This window comes from Lepidothrix coronata, unplaced genomic scaffold (assembly GCF_001604755.1).
Source record: "Lepidothrix coronata isolate B3197 unplaced genomic scaffold, Lepidothrix_coronata-1.0 Scaffold193, whole genome shotgun sequence".
In the NCBI taxonomy this organism is placed as follows: domain Eukaryota; kingdom Metazoa; phylum Chordata; class Aves; order Passeriformes; family Pipridae; genus Lepidothrix; species Lepidothrix coronata.
The window spans coordinates 638,234-657,271 of record NW_016690373.1 but is presented as its reverse complement, the minus strand read 5'-3'; the positions used below and the strand labels follow the sequence as shown (position 1 = coordinate 657,271).

The 19,038-nt window shown below is 42.6% G+C and overlaps 1 protein-coding gene across 11 annotated transcripts in view; it reads right to left on the bottom strand.

Annotated features, from left to right (window-relative positions):
- The window catches only part of SPATA13 (spermatogenesis associated 13), a 101,611-nt gene that overhangs the window by 41,942 nt on the left and 40,631 nt on the right, over positions 1–19,038 (bottom strand). For 10 of the 11 annotated variants that reach the window (XR_001877540.1, XR_001877541.1, XR_001877544.1 and 7 more), the window contains exon 2: positions 4,813–6,609. Coding sequence is in view for 6 of the 11 variants with exons in the window: in XM_017831574.1 (XP_017687063.1) it covers positions 4,813–6,609 (1,797 nt within the window). In the remaining 5 variants the exon portion in view is untranslated. Of the gene's footprint in view, positions 1–4,812; positions 6,610–8,361; positions 8,427–19,038 lie in introns of those variants that run through there. The other variant, XM_017831577.1, reaches the window with a different exon arrangement.

Below are 19,038 nucleotides of genomic sequence, written 5' to 3'. Positions count from 1 at the left end.
GCAGTGGAGTCTATCTGAGCTCTCCCAGCATCCAGAAACATTTTTGCAGGGATGACAGTAACTCCTGTACTTTCCTACAGTTTTCAGGAATGGCCAATTTTATTCAGCAGTGCAGAGTTACTTGGTCTAAAATTTAACCTGATCCAGAATTCAGATGACTGTCACGACTGCCTTGTTCTTCTTCCCAGGAGCGGATACAGCAACAAATGATTACAGGCTGTACTGAATGGCAGACAGCTCTGCTGCTGCAAGTTGAAAGAGCTTTTGCTGCAATAGGAAGCTATTCGTGTCCTTTGAGGGCTCCCTTCTGCATTATTTCAGTGACGGATTCTGCAATTTGGGTTTGTAGCAATTCTCAGTGGTTTATGGTTTAGCTTTGGGCAAGTGCTTCTGGAAGTCGCTGTTTGAGTGACTGTGGGGACATTGTGTGAACACATCCTGACTTGTGCAGAGCAGCTCAGAGTTTAGTGCAAATCCATTGTCACTTGGTCTAACTGAAACCTCAGTTTGCTGTGAGGCGCTGTTGAGAGCCTGTTACGGGGCTCTGCTACTCTGTCCCCAGGCCCTGTAGCCAGCAAGACCAGAGTGTCATTGGAGTGGTGAGTCCTCACTCCAAATCACAAGCCCCTTAGGAGTAAACCCAGTTCAAAAAGTTACCCCCACTAATTTACTTTACCTAATTATCCTTCACAGTTTATCACATTTTTAATTATACACATTAAGTTGATTAAGCCACACTCTAAACTGCATGTGGATGAACCAGAGGTGAATAAATCCAAAGGGAAGAGTTCAAAGAGCTGAAAGCAGCTAGCTCCCAGAAGTTTGCTCATTCCCAGCACTCAGGAACTTGAGGGAGGTACTGAAGATGACCATACTCAGCTCCTCACTGCTGCTTGCTCCCTGTGGGTATTGAAAATAACTACATCTAGCCACCACCCTTTGGTCCTTCACTGTGAGGACACTTTCTGAAGCAAGAAATAGGGAGGATGAACAGTGAGGACAGAGCTAAGTCCTCTCCATATTTGCACTCATACAGCTCTTCTTCCTCTTCCCCTCCATAAGCTGTCCCCCAGGTTAAGCCCTCAGTGCTCAGTATTCAGAGCCCAGAGACCTGTACAGGACAGACCAGCCCAACTACGACAACAGCTGAGCACTTGGGGACTTCATGATGTGGATTAGTAGGGACCAGTGAGTTTTGTATGGAAAGAACAAAAATGAGACAGGTCTTAGAACACAAAGTATTGTCTTCAAACACAATGTGAGTCAACCCTAATAACAGCAGAGTCACGTCTTCAATTTATCATTCACTTATGGTCATGCAGATAAGGTATTCAAGTAATAAAAAGTCTGGTGTACTGTGAAGCCAGATGCCAGCAAGGCAATCTAAATAGCAGGTGCTGCAAGAGCTTGCAAAAGACTAGGTGAAATGTCAAATAACTTGATTTTTATTTTTTTGTAACAAACTCAGAACAGTTCAGGTAGTCTTAGTAGCTGACACACACTAGTCTAAATCAGACTTTAAGTTTTCATTATTTACAGTGACATAGGGCTGCTCTTCATGAAAGACTATAAGAAACACTCCAAATACAAATTTGTACTTAATCATCTCTTCGTGCTATTTAAAAGCAACATATTGAATATAAATGACAGTGGCATGAAGCAGACACTGGCAAAGCCTGGGATGCCACAGATGAGCTTTGGTGACTAACACCTCTGTAGCTTAAGAAGTGCTGAGGCACGGATTCAGGCTGCACTTAATTAGCTCTTCCCTGAGAAGCAACCTCTGTCAGAACCAAGAACGCCTAACACTTCCCCTGCTCCAGTCCAAATCCTGCATTTTGGTGAAACCAACAAAGTGACAGAAGTGACAGGATCTTAAGACTGAATCACATAAGAAAAAAAAAAAACCAGATTCTAAAGAAGGGATACATGCCTTTGTGTCAATACTGCAAAGTCAGCTTTACAGTTTTAGGGAAATAAAAAGTAGAAATATTTAGTTTCCACTAATATTTAGCAAAATACAGAGATGGACCAAGTTCCACAGACTTCATTTGCTGACTAATCTACTAGATGAGTGGGTATGGGAATAAACTACATTTGCTTCCAGCTATGGCAGCCAGTCCTGAAAAGAGAGCATATTTGAGCCTGACTGGTTAGTACCTTCTAAGCTTTGTACTGAAACATGTTTCCAAGCCACAGAGATTTTAGTGGCTGTACTGGCATACATAATGGCTCATATATGATATCCGCACAGAAAAGCAGATCCATGAAACATGGAAACAGCACAGAGTTGCCCATCAAGACAGTGTATTTAAGGTTCAGACAAAGTCTAAAAAATGTGAGATGTGCATGGCTCGGCACTACATCTCAAATGATTGTTGAGAACAAACCAAGTGCTTGGCTGTCACAGGAACAACTTGCTGGGCTGGTACAGTTCTGTAATGTGGAGGTGTAAGGTGGAGTTAAAAATGAATTGTAGTCAAAAGTTCAATCCCCAGTGACCTCACTGTGTGAGTACGCAACGTTCATAAAAGTGCCAACAGGCACATGCCAATTAAAAAAATCACCTGGCATAAGTAGCTTTGGTCCCAAGCTACCTCCATGCTGAGGGAAGTATGCTGTAAAGGAGGAAGTGAGCAATGAAATCCTCCAAAGAAATGGTAGGGAGAAACCATAATAGTCTCCCTTTTTTGTAGTCACTCTGAATGTCACAGCTTTAGGGTTGTGTATGGAATGAAGAACATGTGCGGAAAAAAGAAAGGACAGAATTTATATCCCTTGCATAATAAGGCAGAAGTAAAGCCTGTCCTGCCTGGCTCCTGTTTCCAATTCACAGCTACCACCTCCAAAAACTTTGCTTTTTAGATCAGAAGAGAGGTCTGGATGCAGCTACACCATCTGGGTGGTCACAGCTGTTTTGTCAAGCACAGGGGCTCCAGGCAGTGCTTCAGGAGAGGGAAGGGTTACTAGCCAAGGGGTCCATCCCCTGGCCACCACTTCCTCTATCTTCAGCAGGGCTCCATACTGTCCGCCTGCCAGCTACACAAACCCAGAGCTGCCACCAGTGCACAACTCTGTATTTTAGGCAACTGAAGCAAGCACTGAAAGGCACTCATAATTAACCTAAAATATGTTATAATATAAAGAGGAAGCTTGAATTGCATGTTAGATAATAACAGAATGTGCTGTTAAAACTAAAAACTGCAGTAACTTTTATCCACCCAATGAACACACATACATATAAAAACTGTAGTGGTTAGTCAGGAGTCAAGGGAAAGGACCAGCTGAATTTCCCTTGAGTCATGATGGCAGATCACCACTAGATGGTAGATGAGTAGCATTAATTCTACCTCCCATTTTATTCCTGAGAAATACAACTGGCATATATCCACACTAGGGCTCTCGCCTCTTCTGGCAGTGAGAAAGCATCTCCTTGCATACAAGTGAGACTTTTGGAAAATATGGATGGCTGGAGCAGTTCTAGGACTCCAGAAGAGGAATAACCTCAGAGCCCAAATATTATACACCCTGAGTTTATTTTTCCAATCTTACCATTGCTGCAAATACTATAATAAACAAACTCACTTTTCTCCAGCAAAAGGACAATACTGATAAGCTCTGTTAACATTTACAGCTAGTTTGAAAAAACTGTGCTAAGCTTTTAAAAGTAGGACAGCTTCACAGACATTAAAAAACTTGACAGCATGAAAGGCTGAAGCTTGTGCAGCTGCAGCATTACCTTTGTCTATCTCATATCTAAGGTATAACACACTTCTACTCAAACTGAGGTGGCCTAAGAGCTATGTCAGCTTTATTTTGCAAATGGCTTGCATATTCATATATATCCAGAGGGATTTTTGTCCCGGTGTACTTTTCCCAATCATTAGCAAATCTTTCACTGCTGCCTCACCCCAAGTAGCTCAAAACCCCATTTCTGCACATCAGTGGGACTGAGCTAAGCCTCACTGCTTCAGACAAGCGCGGGGTATTCAGACAGCTCTTCACCAACACTGCCAAATCACTGCAACTGCTCCAGTGCCAACTCAAACCATGGTATAGGTGAGGGCACAGTGTTACCACGTGAGCTTACCTCAGAGGTGCTGCAACATATCTACCCATCTACTGAGAGTGTGAAATCATACATTAGGTGCAGTGAAACAACAGTATCTTCACCAAAACAATAGTAGCAAGACATGCAGCCCAGCATCTAAAGTAATGCTATCTGCAATTGGCAGGCAAATAACCAAGCAGTTTACCCTCAGCATGACTATCACTGCACAGTGAAAACGCTGGATACAACCAAATACTTAAACCTCTGTACTGTGGCTTTCACGTCACAGCACTCTACAAACATTACCATCTTCTGCAAGGTTTCCACAGGTAAAGTGTTGTCCAATGAGTCAACAGTACTCCAAAATATATGGACTCTTTAAAGACCTTTCAGCTGAAAAGGAAATACAGCCAGACCCTGCTTAAGCTGGTAAAATCTGACAAGACCACATGACAAGGTGGTGTCTCTGCAGGGTGCAATAAGCTGCCCTTGAAAATGTACATGAATAACTTTGCTGCCAAAACTTTCTTTGATATTAATGCACAAAGCAAAAATAATTTGACATTAGCATCCAAAGAGAATATATTAGAGGAAATAATTGCTGTCAGCATATTTTAACAATAACAAGCTGCAGTACCCATTAGTTTGCATTGTTTTGCATTAATAAAGACAAAACCTGATAGATATAGATCTAGGTAGATAGATAGATAGATAGATACATAGATAGATAGTTTCTGAAGGATTTTTGCTTTCTTTCTTACCTCTTCCTTTTTCTCTTCGGCACCAGAGGCTAAATTGAGGCTCAGTTGAGAGTGGCTGCTTATGCCACTGTCTTCATTTCCGTCATCGTAGTACACAGTTTGCACCGAGTCCTGGAAGCAAACAGGATTCCTTCCCAACTTCAGCCCTGGTACCTCAACTCTCTCCTCACTCTCTGATGAGCTCAGTGACAATGTGCTGTGATGGTTTTGACACTGGAAATTCATACTGCACTTGACCTTCCCTGCAGTAGGACTTTGAGGCTTTGGAGTAATTGGCCTGACTGGAACGTTAGGGTTTTCAGCTTCGTCTGTAAACTGCTGGGTAGCTTTTGGTTCATCTGAGTCCGAATAAAAGACTTCATTGGGAAATGGACTAATGTCATTCAGTGTCGGCGATAAACTATCAGAGTCTAGGATACCCGATGACGTCCTGAGGCTTTTGTCTTCCGCAACAGCTACATTCATTTCGGCCTCTTTATCCTGAGCAACCACAGGGCTTTGCAGACAAGGTGTTCCCTGCAAGGAAGAGTCTGGACTGCATACTGGGGAGGTGCATCTCTTTCTGTCATGATCCGTGCTGCTGGAAACCCTGCGGGAGTAGTCATCGTGCAGTCTGCTGTTTGACCTTATTCTCTGGGACTGCTCAATGGGAGAAGAAGCTGTGCTCTTAGGGGCATCCTTCTTCCATGCAACATCCGTAACACTACTGACAAGTTTCAAAACTCGGTCAAAATCCTTTGCCCTGATAGGGCTCTTCCATCGCTTGGATCTTCTCTCAGGGTTTCCGCCACTTTTGTCTGAGTCAGCAGAAGCAACACTCACAGTCCTTGTTGGCATCTGTTTCTCATTTGCAACCTTCAGATCAGCAAGGTTTGAGGTGGACTTCCGTTTGAATGAGCTTTTTTTCAGAAAGTTCAAATTATCAGAACTTTTGCTTCTCCGATAAATCATCCTGTTGTCTGCAGAGTCCTTCACCAAAATTTCACAGATCTTTGGCTCTGCAATGACAGGTGATGTTGGCCTAACACAGTTGTGATGACTCTGGACTTTATCTGTGTCTAGCAAGTTTATGCGGCCAGCACCATAAGCCCGCCTGATGCTGCGTGAACGATGAGTGTTCCTCAGGAAAGACTCATCACTTTCCTCTGCATCAGAGCAGTCAGAAGCTAAACCATCCACTGCATTCTGGAAATCATGTAGAGGCCCCGAATAGGAATACCTGTTAGTCTGAATTCGTACCACTGCGCCATTTAAGCCATGTTTGCCTACGCCATTCTCATTTAAGATGTCTGAGCATTCCCTTGTCTTAACTTCTTGGAGAACTGAAGATTTCAACTTCTTGAAAGAACCCATTTTTCTGATGGAAGAGAAGGCATTCCACGTGGATGAGTTGCCCATCAAAACCAGAGAACGAGGCCTGTCAGAGCTGGAATTAGCTCGTTTCCGAGGGGTGGTGAAAAAGCGCATGATTTTGGAAGGGCTGAGTTTATCCTCTTGAAATTCTTCCTCATGACTGTTGCTGGTGCTGTGTCCCCCATTGTTACTGACACAGGCAGTCTGGTTTTGGGGCTCTTTATTATCCATAACTATACAAGTAACAGTGGTGCCATTTCCACAGCCATTCGGAAATGTTGTCATGCTCTCAATGCTGTACGCACGGAGTCTGAGGCTGGGGTAGCTCAAAGTGACACTGCTGTCTCCACCAGCTGATCTTGCTGCCTCCCCTTCATCTGCTGCACCTTGGTTTGTCTCGCTTTCACATCGACTGGATGAGCTGAGCTCCTCAGGTGGCACTGCCTGCACCAGGAAAACAAAAGCCACCGTTAAGAAATTCCTTACAAAGTACCCAACTAAAAGAAGTTTGAGCTCCATTGCAGGAAATAAACACATACACAAAATTAAGGAGTTCTTCTATGCTGAACAAAGATGTGTTGCAGGGGTGCAGAGAACTCCTTGAAGTATAATTGAATTCATTAGCAATTTAAGAGACCAGAATAATTTCAATATGCACTTGCTTCTCTAATGCTTAATCAGCTAATAAATTCAGTATGACTACCACACCTACCTTACAATGGTAAATACAATGTTCATACACACTTAAAGAAAGAAATCCCCAACAACAGCAATCCAGTCTTCCTCCTCAAGTGCTCAGCACTGAGCCCCAAGACACAGGGGAAGTTTTCATTCAAAAAACCAATCATATTCATCAAGTGACACCTAATTCTCAAACAGTAGGCAAAAGAGAGGGAAATATACATAACTTTTCCTATGCTTCCTGCTGTCGGAAGGCTATGTGACACTTGACAGCTTCGTCTGTCCGCAGGCAAATAAAAACCGAAGAACTTACAGCAAGTGCACAGCAAAGTATTTTTCCCTACTAAAGAAAACAAGCAGCAGAATACACCCAGAAGCCACCCTATGCTGTCCTGACAGCGAGATAAAAACATAAATCTGAAACTGACTGGAGTGTTTGGCACGCGCTGTATAAGGGATCTCCCGCTGAGCTAGGCATGGGAGATCCAGCAGCCCAAACCACACTCCAGTGCATGGACCGGCGGCCATCAGGGGTCTTTGCCGGGCAGGCAGGTGTCTGCCCCACCATGCTACACAACGCCCCAAAACCACTGGGATGCACAGTCTGAAGCTTGCTCCACCTTAAAAACAAAGCTCATGGCACCGTTCTTTCAGCAACGGGCAGTGGGATCTTCGCAAACCTGCCACGGTGAGGTGGGGGCGAAGGGGATATTCCCCCCTTGCCCCGAAACAAGGAGAGAAAACGCACAGCTGTGTTTAGGGGAAACCGGCAGCCCCGGCCCCTTCTTTGTCTTCTACCCACCCGAAGGACCGCGGAGGCTCGGGAGGCCGGCGGGGATGGGAGCTGCGGGCGATGCGGAGGCGCAGCGTCAGGCGATGCACCAGCCCGCCGAGAGTCCCATCGCGGGGAGAGAGCAGCGAGCGGCCCGCGGCGCCCGGCGGGTCCCTCAAAGGCAATTGCCACCTCCCCCTGAAACGCGGCAGCTGCGCAGCCTGCGCCCGCTGGTTTTAAGGCTGCTCCCTCCTGAGCGCACTTGGAAAGTTTTGCGAGTCTCCATTCATCCGCGGATAAAAAGACTTGCTTGTGCTTCAGCGAGATGTCTGAACTCTCTCCCTCGCCGCTGTTTTTTAATCCCCCTCACTCACGGGGTCACGGCGGAGCCCGGCGGGCGCCCAGGCAGGGCAGAGCCGGGCCAGCCCCGCCGCCCCGGCACCCGGGGCCGGACAAAAGCCCGCCGGGCACCCAGCCCTCCGCCTGCCCGCCGCACCCTTGTACCGCTCGCAACTTTCCACGCGGGAAAAAAGCATCCAACTATAAAAGAGCACACGGCGCCGCTCTCGGCAGAGAAGTTCCCACAGAAAGCGGCTTTGGGAGAAACTGCACCTGAGCAGTGCAGAAGGGGAGGGGGGGAGAGGGAGGAGAACAAACACAGTGAGATGAGATCACAAACTCAGCTCGCAGCGTGGAAGCTGCAACAGCTTCCCCGAGAGGCGGCCCCGGAGCAGCGCCCTTACCTGGGGAGAGCCAGGGCACCCCACCACCACCGCAGCGCGTCCCCGCCGCCACTCGCTCCCGCATCGCTATGGCAGCGGCAGCGCGCCGGGGCGGGGCGGGGCGGGAAGCCCCGGCTCCCCCGGCTCCCCCGGCCGCCCCCGCCTCGAGCACACCCCGGCAGGGTCCGCTCCGAGTGACCGCCCCCAAGTGACTCCCGCCGGGTCTCCAGCGCGACAGCTCCTGGGAAGGAGCCTCACTTCCTTCTGCCGTGCGCTACGGCGGTTCCCCGCCGTAGAAAACAACCGGCCACGCAAGGATGATCACGTTTAGTGCCTCCAAAATTTCCTCGATGGTACCCCGCCTCGCCTCGGCGCTCACCGCGCGACTCTAGGTCCGTGTGCTCTCCTCACCCGCGTTGTTTGCAGTGGGTCATAGCACAGCCCACTGGCCGAATTTACGCTTGGTTACCAGGCTGCCTTTCTGTCCAAAATCTGGACAAGGTTTTGGCTTGCTGCTCTTCCTCAGACTTTACAACAAGAACAACATTCTATGCACAATCGGAACAGAGTTCATCTACTTACAAGGAAGATTTTGTGAGACAGTGTCTTAAAGGCATATGTCATGACTCCTGGCGAAGACCCGTAACAACTGGTAGTCCTTACTCAAATAGTTTATCGTCTAAAAATATTTCTACACTTGGACTAGAAGTGTAGACATAATTAAAGCTATTTTAAAGTAGCTCAGGTAAGATACACTCTGTCTTGTCCCATTTTCGTTTGTATGGCAGAACAGATGCCCTAGAGAACTAACGAAGGCCATCAGCCCCACTGCCTCACCTCCGAGACTGGTATGACTGCACAGGCTGTATAATTACTTCTCTGGAGAGCAGTACAGACGTTCTCAAAGGCAAGGTGTAGTTAGAGGATGAGGCAAACAAATGGGCTTAAGGGATGCAGGTCAAATGAGGTAGCAAATAACTCTGGGAGTGACCGCAGGACTCTCCAGCAGTCAGCAGCAGCAGGCACAGCCTGCCACCAGCCCTGGTCTTGCTGGCCACAGCTTTCTGGGACACCCCATGGAATGAGGGAGTTTGGGATAATGACTCCAACGAGGAGGAAAACTGGTTGCTTTGCAGTGCTTGGCATGGGAAGCAAAGGAGACATAAATGGTGATTAAGGTTGGAAGTGCTGACGTTGTATGGAGACAGTCCATATGGACCATGGCTGGTGATCTGTGTTAGCTTGGAACTGTCTGGGGGAAGTTCTCAGGTCAGTGCAGACAAGAACTGTCTGCTTCAGACCTTGGGAAAGGAAAGTGTCTGAAGGAGGACTCAGTAAAGGTGATGAAATGGCCAAGATAATGACGTTAGTGGTAACGTTATGAGAAATGTTTCATTTATATGAGACAAAAAGTGTGTTAGAAGTTAACTTTAAAACCACTTTCCCCAAGTCTTATAAACTTGTCTCACAGCCTCCCTGGTATCTATACGGGTTTGTGCTGGTCACTTGATAATTTCTAACAGCATTATTCAAGCCTGAATTTCAATGGATTTATGTTCCTATGTTCCTGTACATTCCTTTCCTTAAATATCACAGGTATATGCATCACACTGCTTTTGAGTATACTTTTTAATCCACAGAGCCTCTCAGAGAAGAGAACCCCAGTTCCTCAGGTGTCCTCTACCTACCAGTTGAACAAAAAGACAAAGCAGAGAAAACTGTTGAGCTGAATTAAGCCACTAATTTGGGTCTCTCCTTTATCTTGCCAGCAGTGTGTCTGAAATTTAAGAAATCCTGATAACTGAGATCTGAACTGGTCTTTTAAACATATTTGAAACTCATCAGCAATCTAAATAGGCTTGAAGAGCTAGAAATGACAGAAGAAGATATTGACAGACTAACAAAGTGCTCAGAAGAACTTAATTTCCTTAGAAAGGCCTGCTAAAACTCACTTTAGATAATTAGGTAAGAATATATGTTGTATGTTGTATTCTTTAAAATGTCACTACATTTAATAAAGGAAATACCTTGAAATTTGCAATTACAGAAATAACAGTATCTAGGCAATTAGGTGTTTGACAAGTTTCTAAAAGTAAATAGTTTTAATCTTCCAGACTTGCTTTTCTACTGGTAGTATGTTAAAACCCTCTTCTGACTCTTGCAGCTTCATTGATTTAGTCTGTCCTTCCATATGCACGTAGTATTCAGAGAAGCTCAGATGCAGTACAATAAGGAGTGTGTTTGAGAGCAGGATTAACTTCCTGTACTGGAGACCAATAATTACCCAGATCTTTTATTAATCTGGTTTTTTGTTGTTGTTGTTTTTAAAAGGCTGGTAAATGTATGTAGTATTCAGGACACCAAAGTCTAGTAAAACGATGCGAAGTAAAATTTACCAACAGGACTGCCATGAGAAAAAAGAAAAATCCCTTTTCTGACTATAAACTTGAACACTTTTTAGTTTCTTACAGTATTTGAAGAAAAGCAAACCATAGTGTTTCCTCAAAGTTACAAACTAAAGTAACTTTAGTCCTTCCTATATTAAGGTTTTTCTACCATCATAAAAAAACAAAATGAGAATATTCATGCTATCTGCCGCTGAGAATGCTTAGTAATAAGAACAAATTCATAGCACTTGCACAGGTATTTCTGAAAAACTGAGCTACATACTGTGTTATTTACAGGCTCCAGATGAGTAACAAAGGCTGCAGTGAACAGAGGGGCAGTGCCAGCAGTACCTGTTATGGTTGACCAAGTACAGTAATTTACGAAGAGAGGAACTTTGAGAACAAATTCCAGATTGGTATATGCGTGAGATTTTTAATAGTGTTTTGACATCACACTTAGCGCTACAAAAATGAAATGCTTGTTTTAGAAGCTCTAAGTCTGTACTTTAAAAGAGGTTTAGTGCACATGTGACAAGGAATGAGAAGGATTATTCCAAAAGTAATACAGGTGGGAAAGGATTACAAAAAATGTGACAGGAGAAAGAATATAGAGTTTTAATGATGAAAGAACAACCTCCCCCCCAACTTTTAGTTGGTAGTGATGAATCTCTTAGCTTTTTTAGAATAGCGAAGGGCACATTTATGTAATGAAATCACTCACATAAATCTAAAAAGTCTAAATGAGAATTATTCCATCTACTTAGTTTAGAAATCCTCTTTTCTACTCCCTCAACATTGTTCTTCCATGTTTCTTTTATAAATAATTTCTAAAAGTCTATTTCAAAGTAGTGATTTTTTTAAAAAAAAGGTACTCTAAAAAGAGAGTACAAACAAAAAGAGCCAAAAGGAGTAATTTCAGGAAAACACAAAAGGATTTGTCCTATTTCCACAGCTATTGGGTAAAATGGCAAAGGAAGCGACTCTCTAAGACATACTCTAAATTAATGAGTGACCAAATTTAATTATTAAGATGCAGGATTACTGAAAAAAGAGATCCCTTTGCTTTAAATGACAATGTCTTTTCCAGGCTGCAGTACATAGATAAGGCTCCAGTTGTGCAATTTGCACCTTCCTTTTAGGCAAAGACTCTTCTGCAAGCAATTAACCTCCAAGGAATCTTTACAAACTGATAGGTCCCACAGGGGGAATTAAGATGAGTCCTATATCTATTGAACTTAATGACAACTCCCCCACTGACTTCACTGGGAGCAGGATCAAGATCTCCATTCGTTCAGTTTAGAAATAAGAGTAGTGTGTTTGTGTATGCAAGCTCAAACTAACATAGGCTGCTCATTATTTTCATCTGTTTCTTATATAACATGAAATTAGTGTAGGATTTTTCTATTTGTGTATATCTGCAACCAAATTAGTAATATAAATTGAAAGGGATTTTCCAAAACCAAGACCTTTGTTGTCTTGGCACTGAAAAAGTCCAAGATGACAAAATGAATCACACTGCTAAGAGAAACACTGAAAGGACAGCCTGGGTTAAATTGCTGTATTAACTTCTTAATTTGCCCAGTGAAAGTCCCCATTGCCCTCGTGCAGGAGGCTGGTGTGCTACTTCTGAAAGGCCAGTTCCGCTTGCATTTGCTTTGTTGCTGATAAAAGCAATGACTGACCCAAGTGAGAAAAGTTTATCACAATTTGGTCTAAATCACGATACACAACAAACTGTTTGCCCCTCTAATCTTCTTTAAATGTGCTTTGCCAAGGCTGTTTCGCTGAGCTTTTTCAATTCTGTTAAACACAGAGACCAATTTAGGGAAAGCACAATAGCCCAATGGAGTGACGCCATCAATGAAAAATGACCTTTGTGTACCAGGTTACCATTATCCCATCTCCAAGTTGCTCTTACTCACCCACCTACACCACTACAGCTGCATGCAACTTAATGATGGCTTCAGCCTTTGAGGCAGCTAGACTGCTATTTATAACCCCACGGGGTCTGACTGTGGTGCTATTCTTTCTCCCCATCCTCAAGAGGCATTATGCAGACAGCATGACATGAAGAGATGGCTGGTACTACAGAAGAGCAGTTTCCAATAAACAGATCATTGTGTTTTAACATAAAGAAGACTTCCAGTTGCCAATTAAGAAGGCTGAATCCCACCTTTATTTTGTGTCTCACAAAGCATAAGTGGGAAGGAAAAGGAGATGAAAAGTAGACAGAAATAGGAAAGAAAAGAGGTTAGTCAAGAATTTCTTTGTTTTCTTTTTTTTTTTCCCTACACTATATCTTTCTCTTTTTCTTCTTGTCTTGAAAAAAGTTACATTAGGTTTCCTGTTAGATGGATGTATATTGAAATGATAGGGACTAGTTGGGAAGAAAGGGTGAGATTTCAAAGTTAGGATTGCCCCACTCTGCAGACTTCTGCTTTCTCTTTCTGCTCTGGTCTACCTGCCATCCTTTCCTATGTCACACCCCTGACTTTGGAGTCTGATGGCCCTACAGCCATTCTGGATTTATTTTCCTTGCTTGAAATAACAGCGTGTAAAAGTGACAATTAGGAGCTCTTTATCAACCTTCTTCCCCACCCACTTAATTACCCTGCCATCCCCTCTTCTCTATTCAAAACTGTTCTTCCAAAATTACCTGAGGATATGAAGGTGCCTCGTTATGCAACCAGGAGGGAAAAAAAATCAATGGAAGAATAAATACATAGAGAAAGGGCCTTGAGGAGTTGGAGGGCTGAGGACCACCTGCAGTGGGTGTTTGAACGACTCAGACCAGGGGCTGGAGTGTCAGTGCAGAGCATTTTTGTGTATGAGCCACAGCAAAGGGCTGTGCATGGGTTTATTTGATTTCAAAGTGATGGTGCTTCTCCCTGGACTCAGGGAGGAATCACAAGCAGCACTCAGTGCTCACTTAGATCATTCAGCTGTGCTGAAGGGAGCAGGGATACAGCAATGCTGCAGAGGTACAGTGTCTGTCAGATACTAGAAAAGTTGGAAATGCTTTAAAACTGAAGCAGATAGTGGACGTTGTTAGGAATGATGCCACATCAGTAGAAATTATGTGGTTACATAAGATCATGGTACTTCTCATGCTTATTATAACAAAATAACAAGTCTCAGCAGAATAATTGGCCCAGCGTGACACAACAGAAATACCCACCTGGTTACAGGGTGGCTGGAGACTTTGGGTAACTCTGTTGTAGCCAAAGCAAAAAACTGAGAGCAATTACAGCTTTTGATACATTCATGAGGGCAGAACAGTGAATATCTTAGTAAGATTAAGAAAAGGGGAAACAGGTTGCATTTGACGGGAAGGACTGGGGCTTCTTGCTGTTGTTAAGAGGCTCCTAGGTGGTATTGATTCATGTGATTCAAGAACCACACAGTCGTTTGGATTTTTTTTTCTCAATTAGTATCAATATTTTTCTTTCTTTAGTCTCTCTCCACAATGACAAACTTGCTATCTTTGTTACGATCTGAACTAAATTAACATTCGAGGTCATATTACTTGTGCAAGAAAATTGAATAACCATTTCCACCATGTTTCTCTTCCTTTCTCAGGCAAAAAGAAAAAACAAATCTTGCTAATTCTACCTTTAGTTTGTCAATTTCTACTTTTTGTTTGAATTTACTCTATCAAGAATGCCATGGAATGGAAAAACTAGAAAAAAATAATTTGAGCAAAGCAGATGACAATGAAGTGCTACAACAACGTTTATGTGCTTGGTCTTTCCAATAAGATTTGAATTTAGCCTGTCTGAAAACTTCAAAGCAATCATAAGCCTTCGTCTAACAGTCATTCTTCTATTTTTCTGCTGTTGTAGTAACTAATTATTTTTTTCATTATTAATGCTAAAATCAAGAGGATTTTTTAAAGCATGGATAATCAACTTTAAGCAAACTGTCTATTTATTTTGTCTGGAAAAGAAGTTACGTGATTTTAAGTATGCAGAAAACACACAATGCTGCTCGCTTGAAAACTTATTTGCCCGGACATAGAATCATGACACAAATTTATATTTTAGTCTAGTCTACCTGTCCTGTTAAAAAAAACCAAACAACCATATATATTAAATTAGAACTTTTATCTGCAGGGTAGTCAAGGAAATCTCTTGCAGTCTTATATTGTTTGTAATATTACAGTTGTTTCTAGGAATCAATACAAATAATACATACTGACTGCCTCTGTAAGATATTGCAGCTGCACAAATTAGTCACATTTTGGTGGGAAATCCGATGATTATTTTTAAGATCAGACATTGGAATCATGCAAATGTCTTCCTATTAGAACAGCCTGGAAGAAAACCAAACTTTAGTAGCCTGAGATAGAGTTAGTTGTGCTTATCTAGGGTACCAAATGGCATAATTGCCTGAAGTGGGCGGAGACTGAAACCAGTGCTCCAAGAGACCTTTGTGGCCATTGGCTTAGACACCCATATTCCTATGACTAGTGGTAAAACAACTCTGGATTTTACCAGCACCAAAAGTAACGGTAAATTATCTGAAAAAAGGAAGCCCCTATTTCAGGCAGGAAAGATGTCTTTATGACTGGGGCTGGGGAAGACAGATTCTGGATTTTGTTTCTGTCTGACCTTGGCAGTTCAACATACTTTTCTCAGCCTAAGTGCCATATGTGTAAAATATGTGATGATAGGAGTAGTACCTTATAACCTATGAGTCTGCAAGGACCAATCCATCAATGCTTCTCTGGCACTTTGATGCTCACAGTGATGAGAGCTATATAAAGTGTACACATGGGGAAAATAATCCATTATCTACCCATGCAGAGGACAAAACCTAAATTCCATTTTTTTAAAAAGAATTCAGATTCAAGTGCCTATTTCAAGATTTGATTGATTATTTTGATGATGGCCCATTAATCTTCTAAACTGGAATTTGCAGGTTTGGCTAATAATTTATGTCTTAGGATAGCTCTGAACCTGAAAGATTACACATAGCCTTACTACAAAAGTTAATTTACCTTGGTGACCTGTCTTTGCCTAAACATTGCAAACAGCAAAGTGAACACTTTAGTTCCTGTCAGTGGCACTGGCCTTTTTAAAAAGAACTTTCTTAACCTTCAGGTTAAGAAAACTGATTAAGAAAAGCCTTAAAAGCCATTCCCTCAACATCCTGGTGTACGTAATTAAACTACTAAGCTGAAGATGTGAGTGAAGTTTCCAGTTCCTGTACTAAAGGGAGGCAGTTTGCTCTAATTCTGTTCCAGGGTCTGTCATTTATCTAACCGATACAAAATACCTGAGTCAAATCTCTTCTCACCTCTTGCTTTTCATTACATAATTCAGCAAATTTTGTTTCTATGCCAGGACAGGAATGGCTTCTTTACTGTCTTATTACCACATGCTGACCCAGAGAAGCTGTTGCTTCCCATAAATCACCTACTCCTCTTCACATCATCTCCTTCGATCTACTTGGTCCTTACGGATGAGGGTAGAAGTGGTGGCTCTCACCAATCTAAGAGCATGCTACCTACCACCTGAAGGGAGAGATGCTGGACATGCCTTCTGCTTATTCCTCTCAGGCTGTGAGTTGAAGCAGCTCCCCTGGCTTCACCCAAGCTGTTGCTGGGCAGGAGGTGGAAGTAAGCATCCAAGAGCAGGGAGGAAAGCGCAGGAGGGAGAGTGGAAACGCTTCCCAGAAGCAACAAGACTCCTGAAATGGCACCAGACTTGAAATTTTTCTCAGGAGCTGCCCAAGAATGCTCTGAATTGGAAAGGGCTGGGGGAACATGCAATTTCTCTCAGCAATTCCTGTGTGCTGTGTTTCTGACATAGGGTGCCAGAATGTGTGGGTGTGAGGTGGGTGTGTGGTTGGTGGGTACTGTGAGGGTCCCTGTTGCAGATTCACAAAAGAAACACAAATAATCACCAATTTCTGTGGCAATGTCACAAACAGGAAATATTTTTCACTGTGTTCTCTGGAAAAGTAGGAAAATATTTCCTCCATAAAATAGTTAATTTTTTTATGAAGCATTGTTGTGTCAGATTCTGAGATTACAATCAGTCATTAAGGTAACTAGAGATTTTAATCTGCTTTGCATTCAATCTCTGATTCAGTTTCAATTCCAGCCTCACCACAAAATAATACAAATATAATCATGATGCAGAGATACTGGGATTGCTGTATACCTCAAAACAACCACTTGTAAAATACCTCAGAAAAGATGCCACCTAACTTTTGATGCAGCAAAAGTCTTGGCAGGCTAATGTATGCTTGAATAGTTATTCAGTCTCATTGATAGGATGAACACTGCACAAAGGCTAATGTTTAGTACTGTGCTGTAATCAGTTGGTTTAAAGCCTGTTTTCACCAGTCTCTGCAGCAGCAGGGAACAGGGCCTCCCTGTCTGCTCCTGCAGCCAAGCCATATGCAGCATATGTTCAGCTGAGGCACTGCTGACACCCCCTGTCAGCATCTGGTAATTTTCCTAGCAGGGACAAGACTTAGATGAAGGTTTTAACTCTGAAAGTCCTGAAGAGCCACAGACAAATACATTCCAGAATAATTGTTTTAATCGAAGAGCAAGAGCTGCACCTTTGCACCCGCCAATTTCAGCAGACTGCAGTATCATCTTTATACTTGACCATACCAAGAGAAGATGTTTCATTTATGAGAAATTCTGCTATCGATCAGCTCATAAACAGCTCTTGTTCAGTGTTCATCCTTTAGAGTCACAGATACTGCTGCCTAAGAAACAATCAAATAACAGCCATCCTGCTCCATGCATAATATTTTATGTCTTGATTTTTCAATACTTCAGCAACATATTTTATACAAAAACCACTTGGAAATTATTCAAAATTGACTATTACATATTTCATTATTCTGAAGTCTAAGAAACCCTTCGACATTTCAACTTCTACTAAATCATTTGATATCCCAATGAAGCATGTTCTCTTTTCTCACTAGTCCTGCTTTTCTCATTGTTTAGGGCTCCAAAGCTGCACCACTGTTACTAGTAGAAACCAACATGTATTTTTTAGCCAAATATCATTTTACTGGAACCTCTAAGCTTCTGAGAGCTTATTAGTTCAGATTTAACCTGGTATTAAATGAGAGAATCTGAAATCCAGGCTTTATAGCAAGTATTAAACAGCTTTGCTAACACATAGTAATGAAAATCAATTAGCATATGACCAAGCCCAGGCTCATTTCCCCTAACTAGGAGCTGTTTTTCCAGGGAGGATATTGAGTACTTGTGACTACTTTCTGCTGCAGTATTCTTACATAGGATCATGTGGTGGTTTCATCCTGTGCTGAAAGTTTTGGAAAATACTTCGCTGGCATCTGCAGCCTACTTTTGTTCCCATAAACTTCTACCTCTTTCCCCACTTTATCTTAATGGGTAAACAACCCTAAACTTGTAAGTGTTGTTAACCTAGCTAATTGTGCTTGAAGTTACACAGAAACCTCTCTAATTTACCAAAGACTCCAAAAAGCTCGGTTTTGTTTGGGTTTTTTTCTTATTCCCCAGAAAAAACACAGCAGACAACTTGATGGCCATTACTCCAGGAAAACTGGCAGTCACCAAGTTGCTTAATCCGCAGTTTACTTGCGTACTTATTTCATACCCCGGATTCAGTTAAAGTACATCGCTAGAGCCGTGATCTTGCAAACATTTTACGTAGGTGATTCTCCAATATTGCATGCTTAAAATCACACTGATTTCAAGAGATAATCTACAATAAATGTGTGTGCAATCGATAGTTTAATTGGGGGAGTAAGGGCAAAGGCAACAGTGTGATTGCTTACTTTCAAAAGATATGTTTATTAAACACACAAGTGTATTTGAATTAAAGTGAGAGTGCTCCAACAGTCACTAGAACAGAACTGTGCCTTGTGCTTTGGCCAACCTGAAGTAAGAGTCTGAAAGCAAAATTCGTGTTAAATTTTTAGTTCAGAATTACCACTGTTTGCAGTAATACCAGGACCAAAATCAAAGAGCATCTCTTTCCTTGCCTAGCAGAAAAGGCAGGGGCTGCAGTTTTGGAGTAATTTTCCTTGTTTGTAGATGGAATTAAACCACTTACTTAAAGGTTTCAGGTCCTATCTTTTTGCTTCCAAACAGTGGAAGATTATGGTTTTCATCTGCATATAAAACAGTGAGAATTGCTTTTTAGAAATGGTATGTTACAACACGTTTTCTGTGCCAAATAAATCTGAATTTACAACAAGACCAATGGCAGCCTCTTCACCCAGAACAAGTTTCCAAGAAGGAGTAGTAGTTAATAATGTAGTTTGCAGAGACTACACCACATCTTGGTCTCATTAA